Below are 27,391 nucleotides of genomic sequence, written 5' to 3'. Positions count from 1 at the left end.
ATTTTAAAAATTTTTTTATAAAGACAACTTTATTCTTACATTTAACAATGGTTACAGTGGACGCCCCTTTCGGGACTGAACTGCGTGAGCGTTGATATAATGACGCTGTAAGATTCCAAGCTTCCGTGTACCCTTGCATGCTCGCTTGGAAAATTTTAATCTTAATCTGGGTTAAATTACTCAACGATTCGTTAATATTTCTATCTAATTTACACATATTATACACAAAACCAATGCACATATAACTCGAATCCATTCCGAAAACGGAACGAAAAGCACAGAATGCAAATGATTCTTGGATTAGCTATTTCCGCCTGCTGCTGCTGCGAGTGCCGCTGCCTTCGGTGGCAGGCTGAACTACGACTCGCGTCATGCGCTTGGGCGTGGACATCTTCAGTTTTCCACCGCTCAGATTCATTTCAAGGGACATTCTTTTGCGTGTCATGCACATGCTGCTGATCCTCTCCTTTTGTGCCGCACGGCGTGTTGTCACCCTGGGGGTACTTGAGGACAGAGTTTTAGTCAAGTAACTCGTCGATGATTGCCTAGAGGTCGATGGCTCCGATTCCGATACGGACTCTGCCTCTGACTGCGTTTCTGGAGGTCTGGCTATCACTGCCACTGGAACTCGATTCTCTTTCACCGAGGACGTGCTGTCCGTAGGGCTGCCTGTGTTCTGCGACACCAGCTCTCTCCTCGGCGTCTTTTCATCGACGCGGGGCTGTTTTCTCGAGGGCGACTCCAACGAATTGCTAGAACGCTGGCTGGATTTCCTTTGATCTGAAGGCGTCCGTCTTATGACGCGCTTGCGTCCATTACGCAGCGGAGTCTCAAGATGCAGGACCTTGCGAACCTTGAGAACAAAACGAAAGGAAAAAAAATACCAAAAAAATTGTAACAAACTTAAGCGAAATTAAAATGCCAGTCGAACCCATTGTGAAATAGGATTATTATGCTAATTGGCTAGTTCTATCAGATATTAGATGACGATATGAGATGCTTCAAAGGATCTACCATCGAACAGGTGGGAGGGTTATTCAGTCTATAGACAATGATGTAATGATACAAAAAAACAGCGTGCGGCATTTAAAGGAAACAACATGTTTGGGTTTCAGTTTTATAAACATTGTTGATAGATTGCAGTTTTCGGCTTAAACTAAAAAATTGTGTACTCTCGTAAAGAGTAACCTCATTGATTGTCTCTCTGACTTGCGGTGCGTATCTCCCTGCTTCAGTGCCTAGAGCTGCAGGCGCAGCCGCAGGCGCGAGGTACTCACTTTGCTAGCTGTGGGGGCAGTGAAGGATGTTGAGGTGGATGCTGTTACGGCAGCGGATCTGGTGCGCAACGAGCGCAGGCGCAGGTGGCTGGCATTGCGTGCCGTCGCGTTTTTGGGTGATTCGGAAGTGGGCGAGGCCTCAATTACCTCAGATGTGTCCGACTATAAGGAGAGAAATCGAATTATGTAATTACTATTCCCAGATGTACAATTGCCAGAAAGGGCCTGGACCGTTCAACACATACCGTGTCTGCCCGGGCAGGACTTTGTTGAGATTCATTTCTATCAGATTCGTGTGAACTCTCATGGACGTCCTGCTCTTGGGGCTGCTTCTCCGGAGTCGTGGAAGCCCTCGCCAATGCCAGCTCTAGACGTCGCTTCATCTGCGGCCGACGGAGATTTCTTCTGGATGTTTCGGCCGCCTCCGTTCCCACTGTTTCCCCGAGTGTGGCACTATCACTGGAGCATCTCGAGTTATATAGAGAGCGACGCAGGAAACGTTGTCCTACTCGATTCTCAGTGCCGAAAGTGGTTAAGATAGGCTCTGAAACTTGCGTTGCAGTTGGGGCTATTGCCGATGCTTCAGCCTGTGGATCAGATGCATTTGTCAGGGTTTGTTCGGTCGCAGATTTTTCAGGATTTGGGACTGACACCTGCTCTGACTGCACTACATTTTCAGATGCCACAGTCGCAGTGTCGCACTCCTCGTCGCTGTCCAACTCGTCTCGCGCCTCACGTGATGGTGGATTAAAGCTACCGTCGACCATCGTCTTAAAGACTTGAATGTTCTTGACCACACGCGGCTCTAGTTCGCTCTGAAAACCGAACCAAACGAATGATATAGCGCTTCCGCAATGGATATTCATAATAAGTTCTCACCGTGATCAGTTTGTCTGCCATCTCCAACATTTCAGTCTTGACTTCCTGTCCGTTGAGCACGTTAACAGTTAGATTGGTGAGCTCTTTGGCCAGCAGGCGACACATTTCCCTGCGCTCGGTGAAATAGTTCTGTATGTAGTGCAGGAAGCTCAGAGCGATCCTGTTGTGTATGTTGCTCTTCGGGGAGCTGGCTTCCTGAGTCGTCAAATCGATGAAGAACTTGACCACGTAATCGGGCTGAACGGCGTTCAGCGGCGAGTCGAAGCTGCAGTTCATGACGGTCCACAGAGTGGGCAGAAGGCAGGGTTGCAGAAGCGCCTGCTTCTTGAGGCGGACAAGGTTCTCAAAGAACATGCCCAGGACCTGGCTGATGATTGGCTCTGCGTTGGGATTGAAGTAGCGTTTGAGCAGCTGCTCGAGCACCTCGGGCCGATCGTCGATGTGGCCGCGCAGGACCAAGCGACAAAGGCCTCGCACTATGGCCAGGCTCACGCCCTTGTCGGCCACCATTTCCATATAGCGGCCCATCGCCATAATGATGTCGACGCTATGCTCGCTGTTCTGCACTGTCTGATCGCCATCCTCCTCTCCGTCGTATGTATCCTGCACGGTATAGAGCTGGCGGCGATTGGACGTCTTAGACCCCAGCCCCCCAGCACCTATCTTCCGGCTCAACTTGTCGACATAGTCGATGCCATAGTGATCCATCAGCTCGAGAAGACAGCTGACAGAGGTCTCGCACACACGGACCTCCTTGCTTTTGTAGAACTGATGGTATACAACCCGGAACACCGTCTTGGTGTATGCCTCATAGAACATACTGTAGGCGTTGCCGCATTTGATGGCCCATTCGAAGATATCCACATCCGAGGAGTGGAGATGGCGGCAAATGAAGTCCTTGTACAGCTTACATATGCTGGGAGTGAGCTTCTGGACATGCGGAGAGGCCACCATATAGTATGAGGTAAACAGGCCTTTCAGGACACGCTCCTTGTTGGAGAGCTTCGGACGGGCGGGCATGTCCAGAAAGCCGTGCTTCACCAGCAGCGGTTTGATCAGCTCCGTGTACTCCTCTGTGACAGCCATCTTCTCCTCATTCACGGACTGCGCCTGTATATACTCCTTCTGGCGCCCAAAGTTATCCTCCTGTTCCTCCAGCTCTAAGATCTTCACCTTCAATGAGGATATCTTCATCTTCGAGGGCGTGTCCAAGTCGTCCAGCAACTTACTGATCAGATTGCGATCGTGCACTAGCTCGTTTTGCTTGGTATTAAGGTCACACGTCTCGTAGATAATCTCAATGAAGAACTGCATCCGGTCAGTAAGGTCGGCGATCAGCTTCTCCATGCAACGCACCAGCACGCGGACGATCTTGTGGTCTAGCAGACAGTCCTTCAATAGATTTTTGATCAACGTCTTCATATTGCTACGCCCAATCTCGTCGCCCAGGTCGTACGAGTCCAGGATTTCCACCAGCGAGAGCAGCATGTTCTGGAACTCTATCTGGGCGAACTTGTCCATGTCCGGTTTCTGGCTCTCACAGAACCTGCAATGGATAGCACTCACTTACTGTTTGGATTTCGTTTGGGTCTCATTCAACTCACTTGTTCACATAGGTGCAGAAGACACTCAGTTCGGGCAGCACCTGGTCGCTTTCGTCCGCATGCGTGCTCTCCAGATAGTCGGCGAGGCACTGCCAATAGAGCAACAGCTCCACGTTGAGACATTCCAGCGGTACACATCGATGCAGCTCACAGTCGTCACCGAGGGGCAGTTGTGCCATCAGTTGCTGATTGTCGGTCTGCTCGAAGATTTCACGCAACATTTGCTTGGTCACACTCCGGAAACGCATCAGCTCCTCCTCGCTGGAGTCCAGCTTGAGGGCCGCTATCAGAGCCACATAGTTCTGTTGGTAGGATTCGATCCAGGCCTTAAGCATGATGTTTACCACCGTCTTTTTAACGTTGGCCGAGCTATCGTTCAGACCTTGCTCCAGTAGGGTCAGGCGCTGCGCCACCTTGTAGGCGCGCACTGGATAGTTGCACATGTTGACGTACGTATGGCGGCGCACCTTCTCGTCCACGTCCCACAGACGCTGCAGTATGTAGGGCACCGTGATGTAGTTGCGGCCCATACAGGTGATAATGCACTGGCGCACGCTGGACGAGGGATCCGCTGACAGATGGAACTGATAGGCGCAGACAACTGGATCGACGGGATTGTCCGGAATCTGGAGACGCTGCATGGCCAGGACTGCTTGCTTGCGCACACCGGCCGACACGTCCTTCACGCGCTCCAGCATAGTCTCGAGAATCTCGTCGCACTGCGTGTCGTCCAGTGCCGCATTGGGTCCCAGTTTCTCAAGTATCAGATTCACAAAGTAGCAAATCCGATAGCGAACGTACGGGCTGCTGGAATATGTCTAGGAAAAACAAACGCATTCAATTGAAATGCAATGGTAAAGTACAGTAGACCCTTACAGTCAACAGCCAGTGGAATGTTTCAGTCATCATGGGGTGCGTCTTCTCCGACTCGAAGCTGGTCACGAATTTCGCGCAAAAGGACAGGGCCTTGTTGCCGTTCTCGTTGCTCTCCTCCGCATCGAGTACAGTCTTCAGCACATTGATGAATGTGTTCAGAAACTCTTGGTGGCCCATCTGCAAGGCAATTGACAATTCACAGTTGGATTCGACGAGTTCTAATCGGCTGAGCCAGCTGGCTAGCCAGCGGGTCCAAGTGACGCTGTTCCTTACCCTTGAGTACAGTTGCTGCAGCTCCTTTTCGTAGCGCTTGTGGAGTGATTCCTTGAGTTCCGCGTGACGCATTATTGTGTACATGGATTCCGCGCCTCCTCTGCATTGTTCCCGGATGGGAACGGAGGTCGGATCACTGATCTCCATTTCGTTTTCCTTTTCGGCCGAAACGGCATTGTTGTTCTTGGTCGCCTCCTTTTTTGATGCGGCTGCTGCCGCCGCTTTGGATTTTGGCTTCGCTTTTGCCTTTGGTTTGGGCATTTCGTGATTTGTTTTGCTTTTACTTTTTTCAATTTAATTTGCCAACACACTGTCACTAACTTAATACTGCTCGATTATTTTATACTGTACAATTTGTACAATTTTCGTGCGTGTACAATGGAACACAAACAAGCGTAGCGTTGTTGCTCATTCTTCTTTTTCACCCCCATTCGCTTGTTAATTTCAAAAAGAACGCTACGCGTGCGGCAATATTAGTGCATTTTAGACTGATGCTAGGGATGTTACATATATATCGATACATATCGCATCGTTATTCTGATTCCTCTTTTCAACCTATTCGCTTGTGAATTTAAAAAATTAACAATAAATGGCTGTTTCAATTTATTGTCTGGTGCTAGGGATACCTTTGTTTTCTTGCTAATGATACTGTTTAAAATTGAAAGAAAGAAATAAAGTAATCTGTGAGAATAATGTAGTACACAAACAAATTCCGTTACAACACGGCAGCAAAATATTCAACAAAAATGTCTAAAGTAACGAAGAAAGTTTACGAAGCTCGCTCCATTTACCCCGACCGCACAAAGTCCGAGGAGAAGTCATTCACCGAGGTTAATGTCCTCGTCAAGACTTTGGATACGGCGCTGCTGCTGCTAAGCTCCAAGGAGGAATGCGTCCTGTTGACCGTCTTCAGTCACATAATGGACTTTGCGCGGCGCCAGGACGAGAATGTACTGGAGCTGAAGGAGCATAAAATGCTGGAAGTGCTTCTGGAGAAGCAAATCTTCATTGATTCGGAGAACGTTATCATCCGACGCTTCGCCTTGTACCTCATGAACGCCTTAATGGACAACACGGACATGAACACGCTCGAGCCCGAGACGACTGAAGGCATCCTGGAGGTGGCCTATAGTTTCTACCTGCAGGAAACTGACGATTTCTGCATAGAATATCTCTCGCACCTCCTAAACATGTGCCTGCGTGATCCCAAAGTGGCCCAGGGAATTGTAGAGAACTTGGAGCTCTTGCAGAAGTTCAAGGCAGTGATTGCCACCTCCGAGAATCCCGACACCATTCATAACTCCATCGAGGCCGTTCACAAGATCCTTCTGATCCAGAGTGCAGAGGAGATGTTGGAGTTTACCACTCTTCCCGACTTTCCCATCGATCGCATTATCTGCGAGGTGACCAGCAAATACCAGGAGATTCGGCTTGCGGCCCTGAAAGTCTTGAAGACCCTCCTGGTGGACACCGGTGACCAGAGTGCGTTTGAGCCGCTGCATCGCTGCTTCCATGTCCTGGAGCAGCTAGTCAAAGCATTTTGCGAAGATCCGCAAGGACCGGATGCGGTCGAGATCATTGAGGTGCTGGCCACGGCTCTCCGGTCGGAGAAGATGACCAAGCTGTTCTTCGAGCATAACCTCTTCGACCTTATTGTCGAGCACCTGAAGGACCAAATCGATATCCTGCCCCTTGAGCTGCGCTGCACCATCATATCCATCTTCGCGGAAACTGCGAAGTACGTGCAGTATCTGGTGAGGATGCACACTGCCGAGATCACGGACATGTTCCTCGGCTGCCTCATGGAGAACGACCCGGCACCGGCCACCTTCGTGATCCTCGGGCTCAACCGCATGGCTGATAATCCGGACGCACTGCGTCGAATTGTGACCGAGTTTGATGAGGGGGCTCTGCAGAAGCTAGTGTCCATTTTCCAGTCCCCGGAGGTGATCATCAAGACCCGGGAGCAGGCAGCCGAGTTTATCAATCGCCTCCTGACCGGAGCCTATCGCGACACGGCTGGAGAGCTGATGGACTTGGACATTCCAGGAGTCCTGACCACCACCATTCAGCAGGGCCTGCCTACTCTCTCCATTGATTTGATCCTCTCTCTGCTGGTAATCGTCGAGAGTTTGGCCCAGAACGAGGAGTACCGAACAGTCCTGGGCCAGCATCGTCCGCTCACCGAGCAGATTGCTCAACTTCTGATGGTAATGGCAGTCTCAGGAAGCACTCTCATTCTGTGGTGTCTTGGTATCTCTAACGCATTTTTCACCCACTTCCACAGCGCTCCTATGCCCATTCCATTCTCGTGAACAACATCTTCCGTTGCCTGTGCACCATCGTCGATGAGCAGGATGTTCGTGAGGTGCTGCTTGAGAACTACATTGTATCCTCTATAAAGCGGGCTCTGAAGTCGCTCTCTAATCTGGTCAAGACGGCGGTGACCAACTTCATTCTGCAGACCACGCGCTTTAGCGAATTCATCGACGCCTACATAGATCGCGGCATTCTGGAAGTGTAAGCGGCTCCCAACTACTCTCACCCCCCTGCATTATCATATTTCTATCCCAATCCCGATCTTAGCCTGATGCTGTTCCAGAAACACGCCTTCTGCGTGTCCACCTGGGGACCGGCCATCGAGAGCATCCTCTCTAAGTGCCCCACGATGAAGTTCTGCATTAGAAACTGCCTGACCTTCACCGACATCACTGCCGGCAAGGACTTTTATGTGTCCAGAAAGAAGTTTGACGACTTTCGCACGTTCCAGGACATTCTACGCAACGACTGCTCTCCTCTGGAGGCCGTTCTGGTGGTCAATTTTGACCGATTGGAGGCGGATGAGGCGGATCTGATGAGAGTTCCGTCTTTCTGCCTTCCAATGTCCGATGGTGCCGGTGATCATACCTGGTGCTACTGCAAGCGTCCTGCTGATCCCCATCTACCCAAATATCTGGAGACGCTTAATCAAACCCTAATGGTGGGTCTATTCCATCATATCCTTAACAAACTGCTAACCATGTCCCTTCTGATGACTCACAGATGCACGGCCTGGTGGAGAATCCGCCAAAGGTGCGCAGCGCCATCGATTTTGATAACGTGGCCAAGCGCACCAAGATCATTGCCGAGGTCGTGCACAATGTGATGAACGATAATCTCAAGATCCTCGACCTCAACTCGACGGAGGAGTGTTCCCGCCACGCGGTGCGATGCCACCTTCAGGAACTGCGCTACGTCTACCACACTAACTTCATACCCCTGGGCATGGTGCACAGCGGCTGTCAGTTTGAGCGCGCCATTCTCTTCAAGGCCCTGGCCGATCAGATCGGCCTGCCCTGCACCCTGGAGCGCAGTGTCGACGGCCGGATGTTGTACAACGAGGTGCCGATGCCGCTGGAGATCGACAAGGATGTTCACTGCGACAAGAAGACCCTCCAGTTTATGCCCTGGCGCATGCTGCGCCCCACCCACGTCGTCGATCTCATGTACAACGTGGGCGACCTGTATCCGATGCAGAGTCGCCAGGCACTGCAGTATCTGCGCCTCTATTGATCACTGAGATTTTTGTACTTAATCCTTTTTCCAGCTTCCATTTCAAAATTTCCTGTCGCACCATTTATCGAATGGGCTTGTAATCGAGTTTATTAAAGGGGCCCAAGAATCAGTGGTTTTGGTCTCAGCTAGTCCTATCCACAGTCCACTGCGCATGTCCTCGTCCACTGCGTCTTCGCCTGGAATTCGTCCTGGCGACACATGTACATAATAAGCAAGCGACTGGGATTGTAAATTTTAAAAAATATCGTATATCGATATATTAAATTTTATAAATTTTAGTATCGCCGTATCGAATATATAAATTTTAAAATATTTATATATCGGAAAAATTCAAACATTTTTATTGAATTTTGAGAGGGAGCTGTGAAATATTTGGGTACTCTTCCTTCTTGGAATATAATAGGTAATTGGGTCTGTGATTGGGTAAGCACTTACAGTCTAGATATTTCTATTAATCTAATCGTCGAAAAAAATATCGCACCGAAAATATAACACATGCAAAGCGTTGCTCTACTGGCTGGCTCATAATGAGCCAAATAACCTGGAATTTAGTTTTCTGCGATACGTTTGATGTATGAAATGGCACATCCTTATAATATAAGGTCCCATATCGATATATCGATAAAATATCAACAAACATGCAAGCGACTGTTGGCGGAGCATTTGGAACACCAGCGTAGATTAAATAGAAGCTGGTGGCTTGCACCATGTGCCGAGTGCTCCTCACGCTCGCCTACTTCCTCCTGACCATCTCGTCCATTGTGTTTACGGCCTGCGTCAACAATGGTGAGTGTGTGTGCTCCTTGGAGCGATGTGACCTTGTTCACAAGCAGCCGCAGAAGAGAAAAATCAATAATCTTTAAAATTCCTGCATTCCCGGACAGTCACGGGCACCAGTTCACCCGGGTCTGGGACCAGCACCTCCCTGACGGGACACATCCACCGCACTGCGGCGGCCATCGAACGGGTGAACAAGCTCTGGTGCTACGCCTGCCACACGATGGACGATGGCGAGTCCTGCGTGGACGTGGCGGTGCGCAATGATTCGTCTCTGTTTAAGAAGTGCCAAGGCGAGGAGTTCATCTGCATGGTGAGTGACAGTCCCAGAAGAGAGCCATTAAACAGACAACACTACATGTCTATTGCCTCAGGTCAAGCGGTTCTCCTATACCACCAGCACAGAGAACTCCACGAGCTCTCCGAAGATGTGGTCCTTGGATCGCCGATGTGTCGCCAACTGCGAGCCTGGCTGCATCATCATCGGGGAGCGGACCAAGCTCTACGCCTGCACCTCCTGTTGCGAGGAGTCCTTCTGCAATACGGGCCGCGGTGCTGCCTCGGGCATCTTTCATCGCGAGGCCACTGGCATTGGCACGCGTATGTTCTGGCTAGCTGCTCCTTTTCTGATCAACATATCTCTGGTCCTGTACAAGAGGCACTCCGGTCACGTCCTCATCAAGCAGCACTAGTTCCGGGCGTGTAGCGCAGCCCGTAGATCTGCGCGGTACAACCTCAATGAATTTACTCAACGAACCCAATGTTGCTCAAATCTACTATTATCTTTAATTTCCTAGCCAAGTAGATTTCGGATCCTGTAAGCTAACGTATGCTATACGTTTTATGAATGTATGTAGATAGTACAATCCATGATCTTTCCGTGTGATAATAAATGATTATTTTGTCACTACAGTGTGAGCTCATGGACACACTGTTCTCACCTCAGATCTCGTGGTTTTTTTTTGTAGTGAACCCATGCATATGCATACTCTGATATATGTATATACATATGTATAAAGTCATAAGCGCGTATATTAACGCAGTGACATAAAAAAATATTATTTATGTTAAACATTCCTTTTGAAGAGCGTCATGATCAGCCTCTTGAGCGCGGATCATCTAACAGGCAGAACCCAAAAGCACTCATACTGAGGCTTTAGGGTCTCTTACAATAAGCCACTCAATGCTGATCATCCATTTCCGTAGACCCAGTCAGAGACCACTGATTTGTTTTATAATACTCGTACATTTTTCAAACCCAAGCGAATTACAACATTCAGCTCAGTACAATATTTGAGCATTACGAGAAGAAGATGGTAGGAATGATCTACTCCAACAGAAGCTATGCAATCAATGAGTGCTAAAACCAAATTTCGTACTTCTTGTTTAAATTTTAAATTGGAAAAAGCCATCAGAAAATACGGGTAAAGATGAAGAAACATTAAAAATGATAGAAAACTTCTAGCTTGAGTCGCTATATCCTCCGGTATATTAATTTCATCGACACGAATTAAAAATCTTGTGAAAGGACGTGCTCTTTTCTTTTCCACACATTAGTTTATGTGAATATCTGCAATGAAAATGCCGAGTACAAATTATAAAAGCGCGCAAAGTCATCAAAGGATGTACATTGCAATTTCTAGGTATAAGGAAGCGATCTACTTTAGGCTAGGTCTACAATTAAATGACTGACGCACGGAGTAACAGCTAGGATAGATATCCTGTTGCAACATGATTATGTTTACTGGGCGGCAAGGGGCATGCAAATATATAATTCATGTAGCAGTGCGAGCTATTGTATCGAATGGCAACCAAAGTCTCTAATTGAATGAATGTAGGCAACCTCGTCTATTGTTTTAGCTTATTCATTGGTAAATTGTTAATGGAATATTTTGCATTACAATTGCCCATTAAGATTGTACTTACGCACAAAATTCCAGGACCTACCCACCTCGGCCTTCCAGGCAGGTGTTATCCCACATTTTCGTAAGCAACTCCTAAGCCTGGCCCTGCCTTTGGTTCTGTTTCTGGTATTAAACCATTCATTTGCTTCGTGAATTGCATTACGTTTCCGTTTCCACACACAGCTTCCTCTGTCTGCATCCGCATTAGCCTCGTGTCCGGCTCTGCAGGGGGGCGGATGGAGATGGAGAGCAGCCACCCACTCCTTTGCGGGCTCTTCTGGGCAGACATGAATTATTTATTGGACAAGCATTCGGAGCATCGGAAGAGTACTCATAAGCAGAGGCAGAAGCAGAGGCAGATGGCGGGGCCGAAACAGGCTTATCCTGGCTGCCACCTAATCAGGATGGAGCAGCCTCCACGTCTAATAGTGCTGCCATTAAAAACAGATACTCACATGGGGCATGTAGGATGTGTGTGCGTGCTTTTGTTTCACTCTTCTTTTTCGGACTACCATCATGCACCACCACGCCACGCCCACTAATTTGGGAGCGCCAACACACACAGAGTCGCCTCGTTAACGCCCATGAATTGCATAGAATGTGCTGGCTAGGTACTTACCAGAATATGTCCTGCCCCTGGAGGCACATTTGGACGGGGCTAAAATGTTGCCGGGATGCTTGGATGCTTGGATGCCTGGCCTGCCTCCTAGATGAACTCCCTCGCCGCGGCTCCTAGGCTCCTACATCTTGGCTAATAAACCCGAGACAAATCTCTTCATTTTGAGCTTAATTTTCTTAGCAAATTTACATAAATGGCCGAGGGGAGAACGGATAGAAGAAGTCGGATAGGGTTCACATTCACCCGACCAGCCATGCACATCCATCATGGCCTGGCCCCGACAACAGGGGTTTGGGGTGGTGGCTCTGGGATGGAGGGAGGTTGCTGTGGGTTGAGTAACCTTGCGCTTTGTTGCTTTATATGGCCTTCGTGTATTTGGCGTTTATTTTTGCGGCTTCCATGTCGTAAATCTTCATCAGACGGCAAATTACGTGGTTTCCATCGTCCTGGTCCTCCGACATCCTTCGCATTCGGGGGCACTTTTCGAAATGTGGCGGAACGTATCCGGCAAACAATAAAGTGACCGCAACGGGAGCCGAGCGGTCTCATCCTCCGACACCCCACCTCAAAGGTGGATGGGGGCGGTGTTCTGGAAACAATAAACGGTGACAAAAAGTGAAACAGGATATGGCCATAAAAACGACGCTAACAAAGGGCAGAGCCACGGCGAGAGCGGCATCCGCGATGGACAACAAAAAGAGGCGTCTGTATCCCAGCCATTGACAACAGTTTCATTTATGAAAAATAATGGCAACAGCAATATGCAAAATTTATTATTATATTTGCGTTGAGCCGCAAAAATGCGACGGATTTCACGAGCCACGACCACCGACCAACGACCCACGACCCAAGGCCCAAAGGCGGATGGGAATGTCAATTTGCATAAAAAGAGACAGCTTTTGAATACCCTTTAATTGCCAGCAACTGAGGTCACATTAAACATACTATGCGGTGAAGGGGGAATGGGAACTGCTATGGTCTGATCTGATTAAAGACTCCTTAATATTACAAAAATTACACAAATTGGAGCAAAATCGGTGACAGATTTGGCAGACTCTGCTCTATTACTACGAGTACTGCCGTTTTCCATTTCTTTCATTGTGCTGTCCGCTTTATTCATTCATTTTTATGTATTGCCACTTTGGCATTGTCATGTCCTTGTTTGCCTTGTGATTGCACCCGACACTGTTTTATTTGCTCCTTTTTTGCCATCATTCGGGGCTCTCGTTAGTGTTGGTGCTGCTGCTGCTGCTGCTGCACGGGTGTCGCGCCAAGTTCACACAGAAATTTCAATTAAAATGCAACAATGGCGCACTCCATCATCCACGCGGCAAACTGACATACCCCCGTTGTATGCCCCTCCCATATTTGGCAGACAAAAAGTCGACTCGAGTCTCAGCGTCTCGCCAGTGGCTGGCAAATGACTCTTCACTGGGATGCGGGCTGTTGGCAATGTTCGGAGGTTCCAATAATGTCTTATGGAAAATAAACTACTTAAAATTGGGCTTAAAATCGTAGGCTTTCCAGCCATCCAGTCAAAAAAGGACACTAAAAAGCTGCGGTTAAACGTTGATAGAACAATGCTTCAATTTAAGAATTAATATGGCATCTGGCTAAACTTTGAAGGAATAATAATTAGTGGAATATTGTGCGATTCGTGGTTGTTCTCTTTCTTCTCCTTCCTCCCTCAGTATGTGTACGCGGTGATAAATCCTTGTCGCTGAATAAACAGGATGCACATGCAAAATAGACCACACCAACAGCCAGCCGTGAACAGGGGCGAGGGCACGGATCAACAGACACTGGCAGGACCCAGGACAAGATATGCTCGATTTTGAACTCGGACTGGATTCTGGTCCCAAAAATGCTAGTGGCCTTGTAGACAGTTGTTTCCCAGGCAACAAGGCTTCTCCCTGCTCCCTCTTCAGACTTCTACCTCCTCTGGCTGCTCCCTCCTTTGGCAGCTCCTGGGAGTCAACGGCAACGACTGTGTAATTAAAACTTTGAGCAACAGCCACGGAAACTACAATTGACTGACTGCCTGACATCCTGGGGCCTTGTAGCGTAGGAGTTTGTGGCAGGGGGCAGGGGGCACGGGACACGGGTCGGAGTCTAAGTTGCGCCCCAAAGCTGTCAGTTTGGCGCCACTTTGGGTGCGAAGAGTTTTCCTTTTTTAATAAACTTTCACCAAGCTGCTGCCAGCTCATCCCTTATTGGATTTGCCACTCTCTGAATGAGTGATGTTGAAGGAAGCCGAACGGGAAAGAAAGGGAATAGTGGCGATGGCAGCTCGGGAAAAGCTCTCCCATTAAATGCGTTCTCTGCTTCTCCGATTTGCGTAAACGATTTTGATAGATTTGATGGGATTTCGGTTTCAGTACGTCTCCATCCTGCATCCCGCGTCCCGCCTCCCGCATCCTTCCAGCATCCAGCGCTGTGGCAGACCTTGGTCACAGCTCCAACTTTCTCGCTGTCTGGCTAAGTCCTTTTTCCTTGACAGCTTGTGGCTTTAATTCTTGCCATTTTGGCACGACACGGAAATGCACTAAACTCAAATTAGAGTGTGAACCTCCTCGCTCGTGTTGGGAAATTGATTTTCTCGTGTCTTTACTTTTCCTCCATCCCAACCCATCAAACCCATCCAACCCATCCAACCCATCCTCCTGTAGCCCTCGTAATTTGTGCACACAGCCAGCCGGGCACACACAGAATGTTTCTCTGCTCACGTTTAATGCCGTACATGAATTTGCATATTAATCTTGGGTCCCGTTCTCCTTTCTCCGCACGGCAGGGGGCCCGGCCTGCCTTCTATCTTTCCGTCGTTCCTTCTTCGGAGGGTCTCCGACCATTCTGAAATTACATGGAACTACACATTTTGGTTTGTCACCTCGGCATTACCACGGCACGTAGAACGAAAAACGTAATCAGCTGTGTGTGCAAAAGCTTTCGGGAGTCCATCCCCATCGGCCCACTGCCACCCCCTCGGCGTATGCAAATGGAGGCCCGGCCAGCGATGTTGCCAGCTGCTCTCAAGGCGACTTAACGCCTGCTTAATGAACATAAATTAGTCAGGTGTCACACCGGGAGACCCCTCTCGGTACCCCCCTCCCCCACCGTGGGGGACTGCCTTGGCAAGGTTGAGGCGCGGCACAGCATGCGTTTATATTTCAATTTTGGCGCTCGTTACTTCCGCTGTGGGGCACGAGCCTCCCGTGGGACTTGTAGTTTACGGATCCTTTAATCAAGGACGCTGCCTGACATTTACTCTTACGATTGAGATCGAGATTATCACTCATTAATTCAGCGATATGACAGTAGAGTCCTGCGAGCTCAATTGCCTGCGAGCGACGATTGCCGAGGCATCGATTTCATGTATATTTATGTATGTATGTTTCAAAGGAGCATTTGGATGACTGCGACCAGCGGTTGTCCGCCGTTCTAATTGACATTTCAGTGGAAGAGCTAGTCACACACTCGTTGCCCCGTCGAATGGGCTAGATTTCCGACCATGGACCACTCAAAGCCATGTGACCCAGTTATCGAGTCCGCTCGTATGGGAAACTCTTGCCTTCAATTACTGTTTGCTAATCATAGCCATACCATTGCGTCATTACGCTTGACAGTCAGCTTAAGTGCAGGAGGCAGCCCACCATCCGCCAGCCGCCAGCTGCCATCTGCCAGGAAGAGCGATTAATACCAGCTGTTACGCTCGTAGCCACTTGACCGCATATTAAACCAGTGGGAGGGTCCTGCTATTCCTCACAGCCAGTCCAGGGTCTGGTCAAATGGTTAAGTGCGAAAACCGCGACTTCCCGCTGGGGCAGAACTATGCCTGATTATGTGGCCTGCCCCATACATCCGGCACAGACCCTCAGCATCCGCCACTCGACCCCGTCCAGCGGCATCCGATTGTCTCTCCTGCGGCTGACAGGAAGCAATCAATAGTGTAATGCCAGACAGAGCCATCCGCCGCAGTTTGCCTGCCACCGACCTGACCGAAGGACACCTCACAGACGCGATGAAAATGCAGGAAATGCAGGAAATGGGAACCAAAAAAATCGACTAACGCTCGGGTAATTTGTCACCTTCTAGCGACTTCTTTTGTTCATCGGGTTGATGGGGCCAACGTTAACCCCTTGGAGGCGGCACCTGTCCTGTCCGGCCACATACCACGACACCCATTAACTGTCTTTCCGTTGTCTCCATCCATTCCATTCCGTTTCCATAAAGCTTTTGTGGCAAATGTAAATAATGCGTTTTTTTAATCAAAAAGAACAGCAGTGGAAAATCCATTAACGGAGTACGTGCCGCCAGATTCTACTGGGGCTTGGGGACTGGAGACTGGGGACTCACCCTCCTCCTTGATAACTCCACTGGCGGTGGTGCTTGACTTTGCCCCATGCGGCGCGCGTCATTTGCAGGTTGATTTACAAATTTCTTTAATGGGGCGACGACAACAATTTTAATTAGCACCTGCTCTGGGTCTACTGCCTCCTCCTGCCATTTGCTGATCCAGTAATCTCCATAAAACACCGCGACATGCTCCAACCTCCATGGAAATTAATTTCCAACTTTCCTTTGCGCTTTTCTCTCTCTCTCTCTCTCTCGCTTTGTGCTCCCTCACGCACTTGGAAAACTTTTGCTTTAATGATGCCATTCAAATGCGGCGCATGGCGTCCTCCCGTCCTTGTCGTTGACTCCTCCTTAACCCATTTCTGCCCTCAGACGCTGGGTACTCCTTCCCGCTCTTCGCTCTGATTCCCGTTCTCAAGTAACCACCGAAGAGGCAACATCTTGGGCTGCTCTTCCGATTCAATATCCTAATGCCTCTTCCTAGAAATTTATTCTGTTTGCAGTGCTGTTTGCTTGGGCCCTGCATATGGTGTCTGCTCCACCACCCTCTGCTCCCCCTCCCCTCCCCCGCCCTACTTTGTATATACCCCCGGAGGGCTCACTCTTTTCGTGGGGCAGCAATAATATTTTGCAAGTGTTTCTAAACAAGCACAAAGCCATGTTTCAACAGCTGTAGCCTGTAGTCCGTAGTCGGAGTGTGGTTCTGGTTTCGCTGCCGTTTTTATTGTTATGTTCCACTACTATTACTCCACCCTCTCCACCACCCCCCCTTCCTTTGTTAGAATCTCCCCTTGCACCCGCTGCCGTTTGGTAAACTTTTGCTGCACATTAAAGCAATTTGGCCAACATTTATAGACTGATTTAATAGAATCTAAGGGAGTGGTTTGTCAGAGGGGGGTGCAGTGGAGCAGCAAGGAGAGGGCTCCACTCCACACACAAATGAGATATTTCCACACAACTGAACAGAGCAGACTCTGTGTGTCTGTGTGCACTTGGATATAATTGTTTGACTAAATGAGTGCGCTCCATCCCCATCGCCACTCCCTACTCTATATGTTTGTGCCCCCAAATGGTGCTACACTTCGCTTAACGCTCACACATATGTACATATGTGCAGAGTCGAGAGTGGAGAGGGGAGATTGGGGAGGCCACTGAATGGGGAACAGAACAACAATAATTATGGCAAGCACCCTCAGACCCCAACCGCATCTCCATCCCCATGCCACATCCCAATCGCATCTCCCCTCTTCGTTTAGGCGAATTACAGGGCTCTGAGTGGGGGCTAGGATGGGGGCAAGGGAATTCATTTAATTCCCTGTCGTCTGCTTCGATGCGTGCGTCCCTCCACTGTGAGTGGATAGAGCCAAATTGATATGACTCTTGGCATTGTGCGCTACCAGATAGCCATGTAAGCTCCTTCTGCTCTCGAAGCTGCTCCCATAACGAGGATGAAATTGAAGTCTAAACAAACAGAAATCATTGAGCAAACAGGAGCTGGAGGATGCGGGCAAAGATCAGGCCAAGGAACAGCGCCCCGAACAGAGCACATAAAAATAAAAGTCCCCGCGAGTCTCCATGGAAATTGAATATTTAATTATGCGTCGATGGAAATGGCGTCGGAACTTGGTGACGAAAATGGGCCCAGACATCATGAGGATAATGAGGAGAGGGAGGAGGACGCTAAGATACGAGGCTGGAGCGAGTCGAATTTCTAGCAGAAGTCAGAGTCGGGGCTGGAAAAGTCTGAGGAATGTTTACAAGGACAACAATTGCGAGGCTGCTAAATAATTTATTCCAATTTCGGAGAGATTTTCACAAAACCAAAAAGTTAACTTTCCCGAAAGAAATGCTAATGTTTTCCCTAGAGGGGGAAAGGAGGAGGACATTAGACATCGGGTCACAGCCATCCGATGGGAGGGGGCCATTTCTCGGTTCATTTTGAGGGAAAACTAAGGGATTTATTGGGTAGATAAGTGAGGTTCTGATGGCTGTTTGGGTTAGTTTGGATTCAGTTCTGCTCGAGGGAAAACGACGAAGGGCGGGCCCGTGGGTGGCAGTCGCAAAGATACCGAGGAGCGGCAGACTGTCTGCGTCTGCCTCTGCCTCCATGGAGAACCTTTTGCTTATCTAAACAGTGACCTTCTCCCCAACTCCAGACTCCAGTACTCTCTACGCTCCACTCTCCACACAGGAGTGCTCCCATCACATCCTTCACCTCTCCAGGCACTGGGTTTCTGTGTCGTCTGTGTGTGTACTGCCCTGCCGCCCCCTCGTCCACGCCCCACATGAGGTATGCACCGGTACGTGAGTGCCACACAGAACTTGCCCCAGCCAAAGGGGACAGAGACGCAGCAACCAGACATCCTTGAAGGGTGTGGGGGAGGGGGAGGCAGGGAAAGCCGCATATTTATGAATGGCTCTGCTCTTGTTTCGAGTTAACGCACTACGGGAGCTTTATCAGCTCGTAAATATAAATTAGAATTTAATTTTTATCGTCGAGGAAAGGTGGCTGAAGCGGGATGCGCCCTCCTCCCCTGCCTGGGGAGAAATCGTGTGGTGCTTGGGACAAATTAGAGTGGAGTAGCGCCATGGAAACCCCGCAAGGAGACTCTGCTTCAACGGGATTCATTTCCATCTCCATTTGGCTGCCACGTGCCGCAATATTTCAAAGGCTTTGATTTACCCGTGGGCAGCTCGCAGCTCGCAGTCCCTGTCCGATCCCGATACCAGTCCGAATCCCATTTTCAATCCCAATCAACCCCCTTGGGGCTGTTAATGGGGATAGTTCTCTATCGGCTCTCACCTGGGTCAGCGTCAGCTGCGAGGAGGCGTAGTAGGATATCCTAGAGGGACAGATCGACTCTGGCTTCGAGTAGATTGTTTCCCCAGCCTGTGTCTGGTCCCCCATCGGCAGCAGGGCGGTGGCGTAGGGCGTCGGGATGGGGGAGCTGCGGAAACCTGTAGAGTGGATGCGTTAGGACAGGGCTAACCCCAGTGGCCAGTGGTGGGTGGAAAGGGGGGCACGGGGCTGGGATAACTCACGGTCGAAGATGCTGCACGACTTCTTGGTCTCCCCGGGGTATTTGTTGAGGCTGGCGATGGTCGCGTAGGAGCCGGTGGCACTCGGTGGCCGTCCGAGCGGGTCGAGGCGGATGAAAACGTTCTGGTGGCTGCCATAGGCCGCGGTGGTGAAGCTTGTGCTGTGGAGAAGGCAGAGGAGGAGGTGTTAATGTTGAGGAGAGAGAGTAATGGAGGGGTTAGCTTACTGAAGCGAGTCCTGGCGAAGCTGCTTGCGAGCCCGCACTCAGCCCGCTGCGGCACTCAGCAAGGCAGGGCCCTGGGAGGGGGCATGGGCGGGGGCCGGCGATTGGTTCGGTTCGGGTGAGATGCCTGTTGATTGGAGGAGATGGATGGTGATGGATGAGATGCATGTGATCCCTGTGGCAGTGCGAGCGATGGTGAGACCTACCCTTGGCACAGATCTTGTTGCGCTTGAAGTGGAGCCTGGTGTCGTTGAAGCGCGGGGGTCCTCGCACCACCATGTTGACGTTGACGGGCAGCTGGAGGCTGGCGTTGCCCGTGCACGGGAGGTACACCAGGAAGGACTCGATCTCCTGCGGCACCAGGCCCTTGTGGGGGATGCTCAGCGTCGGGGTGCCCAGGGCGTCCTGGTCGTTGGCGTACTCGATGCTGATGGCGTAGGGCAGCTGTGTGGGGAGGGCGAGGGTTCCACCAGTTAGATTTGGATGGATTGGGGGTGGCGGTGGATGGTGGTGCCTGGTGTCAGGTCAGGTGTCTTACCGGATAGGCGATGAGGCTCTGCCAGGAGAACTCCAGCTCGTGGACGTCCGCGGGCACCGGGACGGTGAAGTGCATCGCGTATGTGTTAATGGATCCCTCGTGCACGTAGAACAGATCCGCCTCGAGTCCTGCGAAGGATGGAAGAAGCGAGAGAATCAGAAGCAGAATCAGAATGAGCGTGGGGGATGCGGATGCGGATGCAGTGCAGACATAAAGGGAAAGTTTCCTCGCAATTTGCTTTGGCACACCCCCTCCATTAGCGTGGCCTTCATCCTGGCTCCAGGACTCCCCCCCCGCCCACCACCACCCCCTGCTGAGCAAACTTTGTGCATTTGCTGTTTACTCGCCCCTCAAGTCCCTTGCCAGCGCCCTTGAGCGGAAATTGATTTTCTCTTCAACACAATGGAACGGGCGAAGGGTGGAGGAAAAGGTGTCAAGGAAGAGGGGGGATGGAGTGCTGCACTAGGTGACAACACTGGCGGGTAAACAAAACCCAAAGCCCAAGACACAATAATAATCGAAATCGAATCCGTCACCAGCAGACGACGATGCGGGTCGCGGCGCAGGATCTGGGATTCCGCCAAATGAGGGAAGGGAAGGCATACTGGGGCAAGGGCTGGCCAGGGAGGGTAGGGTGTATTAAAAGGTGTCAAATGCTGTCCTAGCTCGACTCCGACAGCGACTCCCGCCACTTCATCGAGAGGTGGAATCATCTTTCATTGGGCAGGGGCGTCCTGAAGAGTTCTGTCCTCAGTCCGGAACGCTTTCCAATCCTCTCCCCATCCTGCCTAGCCCCCCGCTGGCAATGAAAGACGAGCTGCTTGAGTTAAAACGACGTGAAATTAAATTTCTTCATCCGCTTTCATTGTTGCTCCTCCTGTTCCTCATCCTCTGCTCTGCTCTGCTTATCCCCCCGCCCCATTGTGGTGCATTATTTACTCCCGAGTATCAGAATAAGCTTCGTCCTCTCACGCTTTTCAGGGATGCAGGGGGAGTGCTGTTTGGTCTCTTCAACTTTCCGCTACTTCTGCTCCTGGCTGTGCCTCCGCCTCCGCCTCCGCCTCAGACTCCGCCGGATGTTGAATGTTGCCATTCCGCTTCCGGCAGAGGCACAGGCAGCGGCATAGGGCAGAAGGAGTGTAGTGTGCATTTGGAATAGAACAAAGCGCTCTCCGTGCTGCTTAAAACAATTTTAAATCCAATTACAGACCAAGAAAAGCGCTTTTCGTTCGCTTTCATCCTTCAACTTGGCCTCTCCTTAAAGCATCTCCATCTTACGACTGATCCAGCGCTCCAGCTCCATCTCCAGCTTTTCTTCTGTTTCCATTCCTATTTCCATTTCAGTTTTGGATTCGTTTTAGAGTCCCAAATTGCTTTACCCCCCACAGCGTACGCTGCTCTGATGTTGCCCCAGACTCTGTGGCAGAGTGGGACACTTTCCTTTGGGTTTGGCTTTGGCGGTGGGCAAGTGCGAGTCCTTCAGTCACCTGGTAGCTGTTTTTTCCCTCTCCCAGGGAATGATCTGTCCTATGACAGAATGATTCCACTGCCATCAAATATGCACAAATAGGCCAAAAGGACAGTTCCACTCAGTCATTTCTTGTCAAAGGACAAGCCCCACAAACCGTTCTGCAAAGGGTGGATGGGTGCCAGGGGTAGGGGTTGCACTTGCGACAGCCTCAATTAATTCAGTTCCCTCATCTCGATTGGCCTCTTTGGGACAACAATCCTCAACTGCGCTTTGAGCATCCCGAATTGGCATTCCCACCCACACCTCCCCCTCTCCTATCTCCTCCTACAAGTGTCTCCCCTCCCCCACCGTTGGCCGTGTCGAAACTTTGCTCGTCTTTCATATCACGCGCTTCTCCTTCGCCTTCGACTTCCCTTTTCTGCCTTTCCTGCCAGTCGCTGCTGAACTTTTCCTGCGAAAGTTTTCCTCGCTTATGATTCCCCTCCTGGGCGGATCCCCCTTTACCATAATTATAATACCTGCGATTGCAATTGTCTGAATGACTCCGCCGCACACACGTGACGCTGCAACCGCAACTTGGATGCAGGGAAGGGAGCGAGGAGAAGACTTGGCTGGAGCTGGAGACTAGAGAGGATTGGCTGGAGACTGGTGGAACATAGTTCTGGCAGAGCCCAGAGCACAGACACAAAATTTACATAAAAGATTAAGAGGATAATTAGTGTCATTAGTGCGGAGACAGCATCCCACTTAACCCCTCTCCACTCCCCATTCTCTGGGGATTGCAGTGGCACCTTGCCGCTGATTAAAGCTCCCTGTGATTGTGATTGTCCTTCGAATGAGAGGCGAGAACCGCCCAATTGGCACAGATTTCGAGGCCCTCCCGCCACACCCAGCCAGGCAAGGCAATCGTGATGGATTCCAAGTGTCGAGCCACCCCTGGAAAGGACCTGTGAGGGATCTTATGGACCCAGAGGGTGGAGCGGGGCGGGGGCATATTAATGTGGAGATTTTCGGACTGTTTTCTATTCATTAAAAATAATTTTCTTTTGCATTAACTTTTCATTTGAGGGGAAATTTCCTCCGTTCACTCTCTGAAGGTTGAGCTCTGCCCAAAGGGGGTGCGGTGTGGGCTGAGGGGAAGCTGGTCCGAGGGGGGGACTCAGGAAAAAGGAAAAGTGTGCACATCAAAGCGAAACTTGTTGAAATTGCATTTTTACGCACCCTTGAACCGGGAAAGTCTTGAAGAGATGGAAGGGAGGGGGATGGGGAGTGGGTGTGGGTGTGGGTGACGGTGTCGGTGTCGCTGGCAACGAATGCGGAAAAGAGGAAAAATGCTCACGTTACTGGGACAACAGAAGAGAACAGAAATTGAACTCAGAGGCGGGAAATCTTCAACAAAAGCGTAAGAAATATTTAATTTTTATGTTGTCGTCACTTCATAGAAGATGGGTGTGGAAGGGGCATACCATGCCACGCCCAGAAGGAGCGGGAATCGGGGCATCGAGAGGCGGACTGAGGCAATCGTCGAACTTTGCTTACAGTTCCATGGCAGTGGCAGACACCGAGGCTGGAGAAGCCTCAAAGGATGCAACATATTGCTATAGGGAGTCCTTGGTCCCATTTTCATGCAACAAGATGGTTTTGGGTGGACCAGGAGGTAGCTGGAGCTGGAACTGAATGTGGGGTTAGAGCTGAGTGGAGCTGGGTCGACGTGCAACCATGACGAGCCGTCCTTCTACTTAAACGCTCTCCACATGGAGCCAGGAGGGATTGAAATGGTGAAGGAGGTGGCAGGGGTTGTGTGGGTCAGTCTGTTTGATTTCAAGCTGCTTCTTAATTTTCCTCCCCAAACGAGGCCAAAAGGGAGGGGTGTTAACTGGTAGTTAAAAACATAACGAGCCATCGCCAGGGGTAAGGGATGAAAAATCGAAAAGGAGCTTCGGGTTGGAGTTGGAGTGCGACAAGGCGGAAGGAGAGGAAAACTCCAAGCAATCGAGCAATGGAAATTCCAAAGAGCAACAAACAAAGTGGAAAATCTTTTGAGTTGTCGCTAATGAAATTCGATTTGCATGGACGGTCAGTGGTAGGGAGTGGGTGGGGGTGGGCGTGGAGAGGAGGCTCTTTGTGAGCCGCAGTTGACAGGAAGCTGCCTGTATTCATGCCCCATCGGCCTCGAATGCAATTGAAAGCCTTCAAAGGGGGGTGGAGGGGAGTGGTTGCATTTACGAGGCGGTGCAAGTAGAGGAGGGCATCAGCAGGAGCTGGAGCAGGAGTCGGTGGAGAGCCGCTCATTCATTCATCCATCAATCAAGTATCCATCTCCTTTTCTATTTCCATTCCCACTTGATGTTGATGTGGATTTTTTTTGGGCCATCAACTAATTAAAGTGCCTCTGATTCGGCAACTAGGAAACGGAGGGGAAGTGGCACAGGCGGGGGCGGGGGCGGGGCACAGCCGAAGCCTGCATAATGAGATGGAAGCCTTTATGCTCCAATTACAGTTAAGTGCCGGAAAATGCTGTGACCAGCTAAGCGACGAATGATGGACTGGCGGCCAGAAACTAGGCCACCTCTCCACTCCACTTCTGCCCACTCCCCCCCTTTGCTCGCAATTTGGGAGCTCCACTTGCTTTTCCCTCTCCCTCTTCGTCACCCAATTTCCATTCCGATTCCGATTCCTGTGATCCATTAATCAACCTGAGGAGCAGGAAAATCGCGAGCCAAACGACAGGCACGGCCAGGAGGCCATTCCGCTGTGGCACGTCGAATGATTCCTGCTATGTCTATGGCCGGATAACGAAGAGGGAGGTGCAGAGGAGAGGCCGTCTTGGCCTTGGCTCGATCTGGAGCCGGCGCCATCAATAACAGGAATTCGCGTGAAGCAACAAACGGGAAAACAAGAAAACAAACAAACGGAACGGAACAGCAAAACAACATGGAAAGTGGGCTGGAGAGGGTGATGGAGTGTGGGGTGTGGGGTGGCTAAGCAGGGTGGTGGCAGGAGAAGGAGGCAGGAAAAGCTACTTGCAGCTGTCAGCGAGGCGGGGAACGGGGAACGGAAATCGATTTGTGTGCGATTTGTTCTGTTTTACCAATTCCATGCACTGCTCCACCAAAACCTACACCTCCCACTGCTCTCCTCTCACTCCTCCCACCCTCTATGGTCAAGTATAATTTCAGAACTATTAATGACTACGATATGGCCCTGTGTTGGTATTGTGTTTTCTTGCTCGGGGATCAATGAATGTGTCCTGTTGCACTTTGTCCCCCAACTATTAATCATCGCTCAGGGTGGGAGCGGTGGTGGAGGGGGGCGTGTCAGTTTGAGGTTTGTCCCCAAATCGAAAGGTGGTTCCATTAAGGTTAGTAGGGGACTGGAACTGGAACTGAGAACAGGACTTACCCATCAGTTTCATCACCTCGTGGTGGCTGATGAAAATGTTCAGATGGCCGCTGACCAAAGGCGTCCGCCAAGTGGCCAACGAGAGGCAGAGGAGCAGCAGCGGCAGGGAACGGGAACGGGCTCTGAAGCAGGCCATAACTATGCGGAGGATGCAGGATGCCTTGTGGAGCTGGGAGCAGTTCATAAATTGCCAGGGCATGTGCCCAGAATTTCAACAGCTCCACTCCGTCCTCCCTCGGGTGCACTCTTTGGCAGCCAATCTCAGTGTGTGCCCATTGAAGCCTCGGCGGTGGGTGGAGGAGACACTTCCGCTTCCGCTCCGGGGATATTGTCCTGCTGTGGCTGATTTGAATCCAGTTGCCTCTGCTGCGGATGCTGTTGCCACAAACGGCAGCAGCACAGGCGACGCGGCTCTGAAAGAAGCGTTAAAATCAAATTTTAACTGCTGCTAACAGTTACGGATGGAATTGTGTGGGATGGGATGGGATGGTATGGGATGGCAGGACGATGGCTGTCTGACGAAATTTGTAACTTTTCAGCATCCCCATATCTCTCCTCTCCTGTTATGGGGTTTTTCAGCTCCCTCCTCGACTCCTCTCAACTTTCCTGTTTTGTTTTGCTTGCGGTTGCTGCTGTTCCCCTCTTTCTGGCTCTTCCTGCTGCTTCAGCTCCTCCTCCGCTGTCTGGAATCGGTTGTCGCCCCCAAGCCGCATCAGCGTGTCCACCACATTCGTATCTGGCAGAGTTTTGCTGGACTTTTATTGGCTGAGCTTCTGTCAACTGCCCTTGATCCTGCTCTTCCTTGTCCTGTCTACTCTGGTCTGTGGTGTTGTTGGTAGCTCCTGTCACTCCTGGCCACTCGATGGCGTAGAACACCTGGCTCTTCCCCGCTTCCGGCGTACCTTCTCCGTGTATTCCATGTTAAAGTCCTGTTCTTCTAAAATTGAAAGTGATTAAGTTTAGTTTTGAGGCGAGAAGCTGCAACAGAAGTTGCAAATATTGTGGAAGAAGCTGCGGAAGGAGGCAGATTGGGAGGGACTAGGAGGGGGCGAGTGCGTGGTCCTGTGGTTGAGTGATTCCCTTCCAGAGTCAACAATTTGTAAATGCGAATTTTAGAGAATTTCAGGGAATAAAAACTTTTTCCGGTGTGCTAAAGTAATTATAAACTTGAGGGGAGATTAACAGCTTCCCGCATTCTGGAGGGGCGGCATCCGGGGGCGACTCCGTCAGAATTCACTTACATCACACAAACACACACACATTTGTGGCATATGGAGGAAGGGGGAGATCGGGAGCTGCCTTAATAAATTTGAGGTAATATTTATGTGTTTGTTTGGCATAAATTATGAACTGGAAAAAGGGAAAAACTTTTGGCATTCGTAATGTTTGTGGCTGAAGTGGTTGGCCCTTGCCCTCTATCCCCGCTTCCCCGCCACCGCTCTGTGGCACTGTTTATTCAGCTGTTTCTGCCACTGCTGCTGCCCCTCAATCCCTGCTGGTTGCGTGTGCAGGTAGCTCGAGTGGAATTCCAACTGCAACATGGGGCAGCTTGGAGGGTGGAACAGGGGGCAGCCTACGCTGTAGGCATGACAATGGAACAGTCGAGTGGCTCCAAAATGAAATTGTTGCCAAGAAGCAGCAGCAATTGCTCCACTTGCCCCAGTCTCCACGGGAATGCTCTCCTCTTCTGCATCTCGTTCTCCACTTTAATTCCTTCTCTTCCTTTTTCTAGCCGCAATAAAAATCGAAATCGGAAAAGTTTGTAGCTTTCCCATTTCCCTAGTCTCTTTTCTGGCTCTGAACATTTTGGAATTTTAAAGTTTTACAAGCGGAAGATAGTTGTGGCAGTGGGCGGAAAGGGGGTGGGGCGTAGCCTTCGAATTCTGCGGCCATTTTAATTAAACTTATCTGCGGCCAACAAGCGCCGCAGGATGCCAAGAAGGCACTTGATTAAGAGCCAGATCAACATCAGCATCACCATCACCATCACCATCATCATTATCATCATCCAGAGATGGATAAGGAAAAGGATTCACGTCTGCAGAAGGGGGACGAATCCTTCGGCATTCGAAGCCATTCAACGAATGCATTCATTAATAATTCAAAAGACAAACAGACGCAGGCGAATGTGAATGCGAATGCGAATGGAAAGGGGGAAAGTGGGTCTGCCATGTGCATGTTTGCTTTGGGGGGAGTCTCTGTAACTGTTTTAAATGGAGCAGCAGACAAACAGCCAGCAGGGCGCACTTCCAAGAACAGTTCGCGAGGAAAAGCGGGAAACGCGAGGTCCCCTTTGCGGGTAGCGGGTAGATCCAATCTTAGTCAATAACATACTCGTAGTACCGACATCGACTCAATCATAATCAAAGGAGGGTACGACAAGGAGTACAGCAGAAGTTACTGTCGAACATTTTCTGCTTAGTCACAAGCATCGCCTGGCAGTCTGCCACGCCCCCATCTCCATCTCCAGCTGCAGCTCCGATTCCAGATCCCATCTCTCTGCGGATCCAGCAAGTGACAAATTGAGCATTCGGCATGCGAATGAAGATGATGAGATGAGATGAGCAGAAAATGAGGCAAGAATGGGGCTGTTGGGGATA

At 50.3% G+C, this 27,391-nt stretch overlaps 4 protein-coding genes and 1 long non-coding RNA gene across 5 annotated transcripts; 2 read left to right on the top strand and 3 right to left on the bottom strand.

Annotated features, from left to right (window-relative positions):
• Nucleotides 1-16: 16 nt before the first annotated feature.
• LOC6590898 (condensin complex subunit 3) lies at nucleotides 17-5,276 on the bottom strand. Its single transcript, XM_002016229.2, has 7 exons — nucleotides 4,910-5,276; nucleotides 4,637-4,813; nucleotides 3,761-4,578; nucleotides 2,157-3,702; nucleotides 1,523-2,092; nucleotides 1,278-1,439; nucleotides 17-853 (listed from the first exon to the last, which is right to left on the bottom strand). Exons 1-7 carry the CDS (start codon nucleotides 5,168-5,170, stop codon nucleotides 305-307), a joined length of 4,083 nt encoding a protein of 1,360 aa, XP_002016265.1. The 5' UTR covers nucleotides 5,171-5,276; the 3' UTR covers nucleotides 17-304.
• Nucleotides 5,277-5,641: 365 nt separating this feature from the next.
• Nucleotides 5,642-8,725, top strand: LOC6590897. Its single transcript, XM_002016228.2, has 4 exons — nucleotides 5,642-7,119; nucleotides 7,197-7,429; nucleotides 7,496-7,889; nucleotides 7,952-8,725. Exons 1-4 carry the CDS (start codon nucleotides 5,656-5,658, stop codon nucleotides 8,459-8,461), a joined length of 2,601 nt encoding a protein of 866 aa, XP_002016264.1. The 5' UTR covers nucleotides 5,642-5,655; the 3' UTR covers nucleotides 8,462-8,725.
• A 413-nt stretch (nucleotides 8,726-9,138) lies between these two features.
• Nucleotides 9,139-10,152, top strand: LOC6590896. Its single transcript, XM_002016227.2, has 3 exons — nucleotides 9,139-9,250; nucleotides 9,349-9,554; nucleotides 9,616-10,152. Exons 1-3 carry the CDS (start codon nucleotides 9,172-9,174, stop codon nucleotides 9,931-9,933), a joined length of 603 nt encoding a protein of 200 aa, XP_002016263.1. The 5' UTR covers nucleotides 9,139-9,171; the 3' UTR covers nucleotides 9,934-10,152.
• An 8,864-nt stretch (nucleotides 10,153-19,016) lies between these two features.
• On the bottom strand, nucleotides 19,017-19,412 carry LOC113565220. Its single transcript, XR_003408530.1, has 3 exons — nucleotides 19,384-19,412; nucleotides 19,160-19,317; nucleotides 19,017-19,075 (listed from the first exon to the last, which is right to left on the bottom strand). It is a non-coding gene; the product is annotated as an uncharacterized LOC113565220 (long non-coding RNA).
• Nucleotides 19,413-19,421: 9 nt separating this feature from the next.
• LOC6590895 (tyrosine-protein kinase Drl) lies at nucleotides 19,422-24,927 on the bottom strand. Its single transcript, XM_026984801.1, has 4 exons — nucleotides 24,792-24,927; nucleotides 19,919-20,046; nucleotides 19,587-19,824; nucleotides 19,422-19,507 (listed from the first exon to the last, which is right to left on the bottom strand). Exons 1-4 carry the CDS (start codon nucleotides 24,925-24,927, stop codon nucleotides 19,422-19,424), a joined length of 588 nt encoding a protein of 195 aa, XP_026840602.1.
• Between the last annotated feature and the right edge of the window lie 2,464 nt (nucleotides 24,928-27,391).

Source organism: Drosophila persimilis, unplaced genomic scaffold (genome assembly GCF_003286085.1).
Source record: "Drosophila persimilis strain 14011-0111.01,24,50 unplaced genomic scaffold, DperRS2 tig00000002-arrow-pilon, whole genome shotgun sequence".
NCBI classification, from domain to species: domain Eukaryota; kingdom Metazoa; phylum Arthropoda; class Insecta; order Diptera; family Drosophilidae; genus Drosophila; species Drosophila persimilis.
The sequence above is the reverse complement of the archived record's forward strand: the minus strand, read 5'-3'. Positions and strand labels throughout refer to the sequence as shown.

What these genes read in the sequence shown, in the direction of transcription:
- LOC6590898 (XM_002016229.2), bottom strand. Translation starts at nt 5,170, where the DNA reads ATGCCCAAACCAAAGGCAAAAGCGAAGCCAAAATCCAAAGCGGCGGCA. An exon ending in TGGCAGACAAACTGATCACG is followed by an intron (nt 2,093 to 2,156) that starts GTGAGAACTTAT and finishes TTCGGTTTTCAG; the next exon opens with AGCGAACTAGAGCCGCGTGT. An exon ending in CTGCCCCCACAGCTAGCAAA is followed by an intron (nt 854 to 1,277) that starts GTGAGTACCTCG and finishes TTTGTTCTCAAG; the next exon opens with GTTCGCAAGGTCCTGCATCT.
- LOC6590897 (XM_002016228.2), top strand. Translation starts at nt 5,656, where the DNA reads ATGTCTAAAGTAACGAAGAAAGTTTACGAAGCTCGCTCCATTTACCCC. An exon ending in AGATTGCTCAACTTCTGATG is followed by an intron (nt 7,120 to 7,196) that starts GTAATGGCAGTC and finishes CCACTTCCACAG; the next exon opens with CGCTCCTATGCCCATTCCAT. An exon ending in CGCTTAATCAAACCCTAATG is followed by an intron (nt 7,890 to 7,951) that starts GTGGGTCTATTC and finishes GATGACTCACAG; the next exon opens with ATGCACGGCCTGGTGGAGAA.
- LOC6590896 (XM_002016227.2), top strand. Translation starts at nt 9,172, where the DNA reads ATGTGCCGAGTGCTCCTCACGCTCGCCTACTTCCTCCTGACCATCTCG. An exon ending in TACGGCCTGCGTCAACAATG is followed by an intron (nt 9,251 to 9,348) that starts GTGAGTGTGTGT and finishes ATTCCCGGACAG; the next exon opens with TCACGGGCACCAGTTCACCC. An exon ending in GCGAGGAGTTCATCTGCATG is followed by an intron (nt 9,555 to 9,615) that starts GTGAGTGACAGT and finishes CTATTGCCTCAG; the next exon opens with GTCAAGCGGTTCTCCTATAC.
- LOC6590895 (XM_026984801.1), bottom strand. Translation starts at nt 24,927, where the DNA reads ATGGCCTGCTTCAGAGCCCGTTCCCGTTCCCTGCCGCTGCTGCTCCTC. An exon ending in CGAGGTGATGAAACTGATGG is followed by an intron (nt 20,047 to 24,791) that starts GTAAGTCCTGTT and finishes CATCCTTCGCAG; the next exon opens with GACTCGAGGCGGATCTGTTC. An exon ending in CAACAAGATCTGTGCCAAGG is followed by an intron (nt 19,508 to 19,586) that starts GTAGGTCTCACC and finishes TCCAATCAACAG; the next exon opens with GCATCTCACCCGAACCGAAC.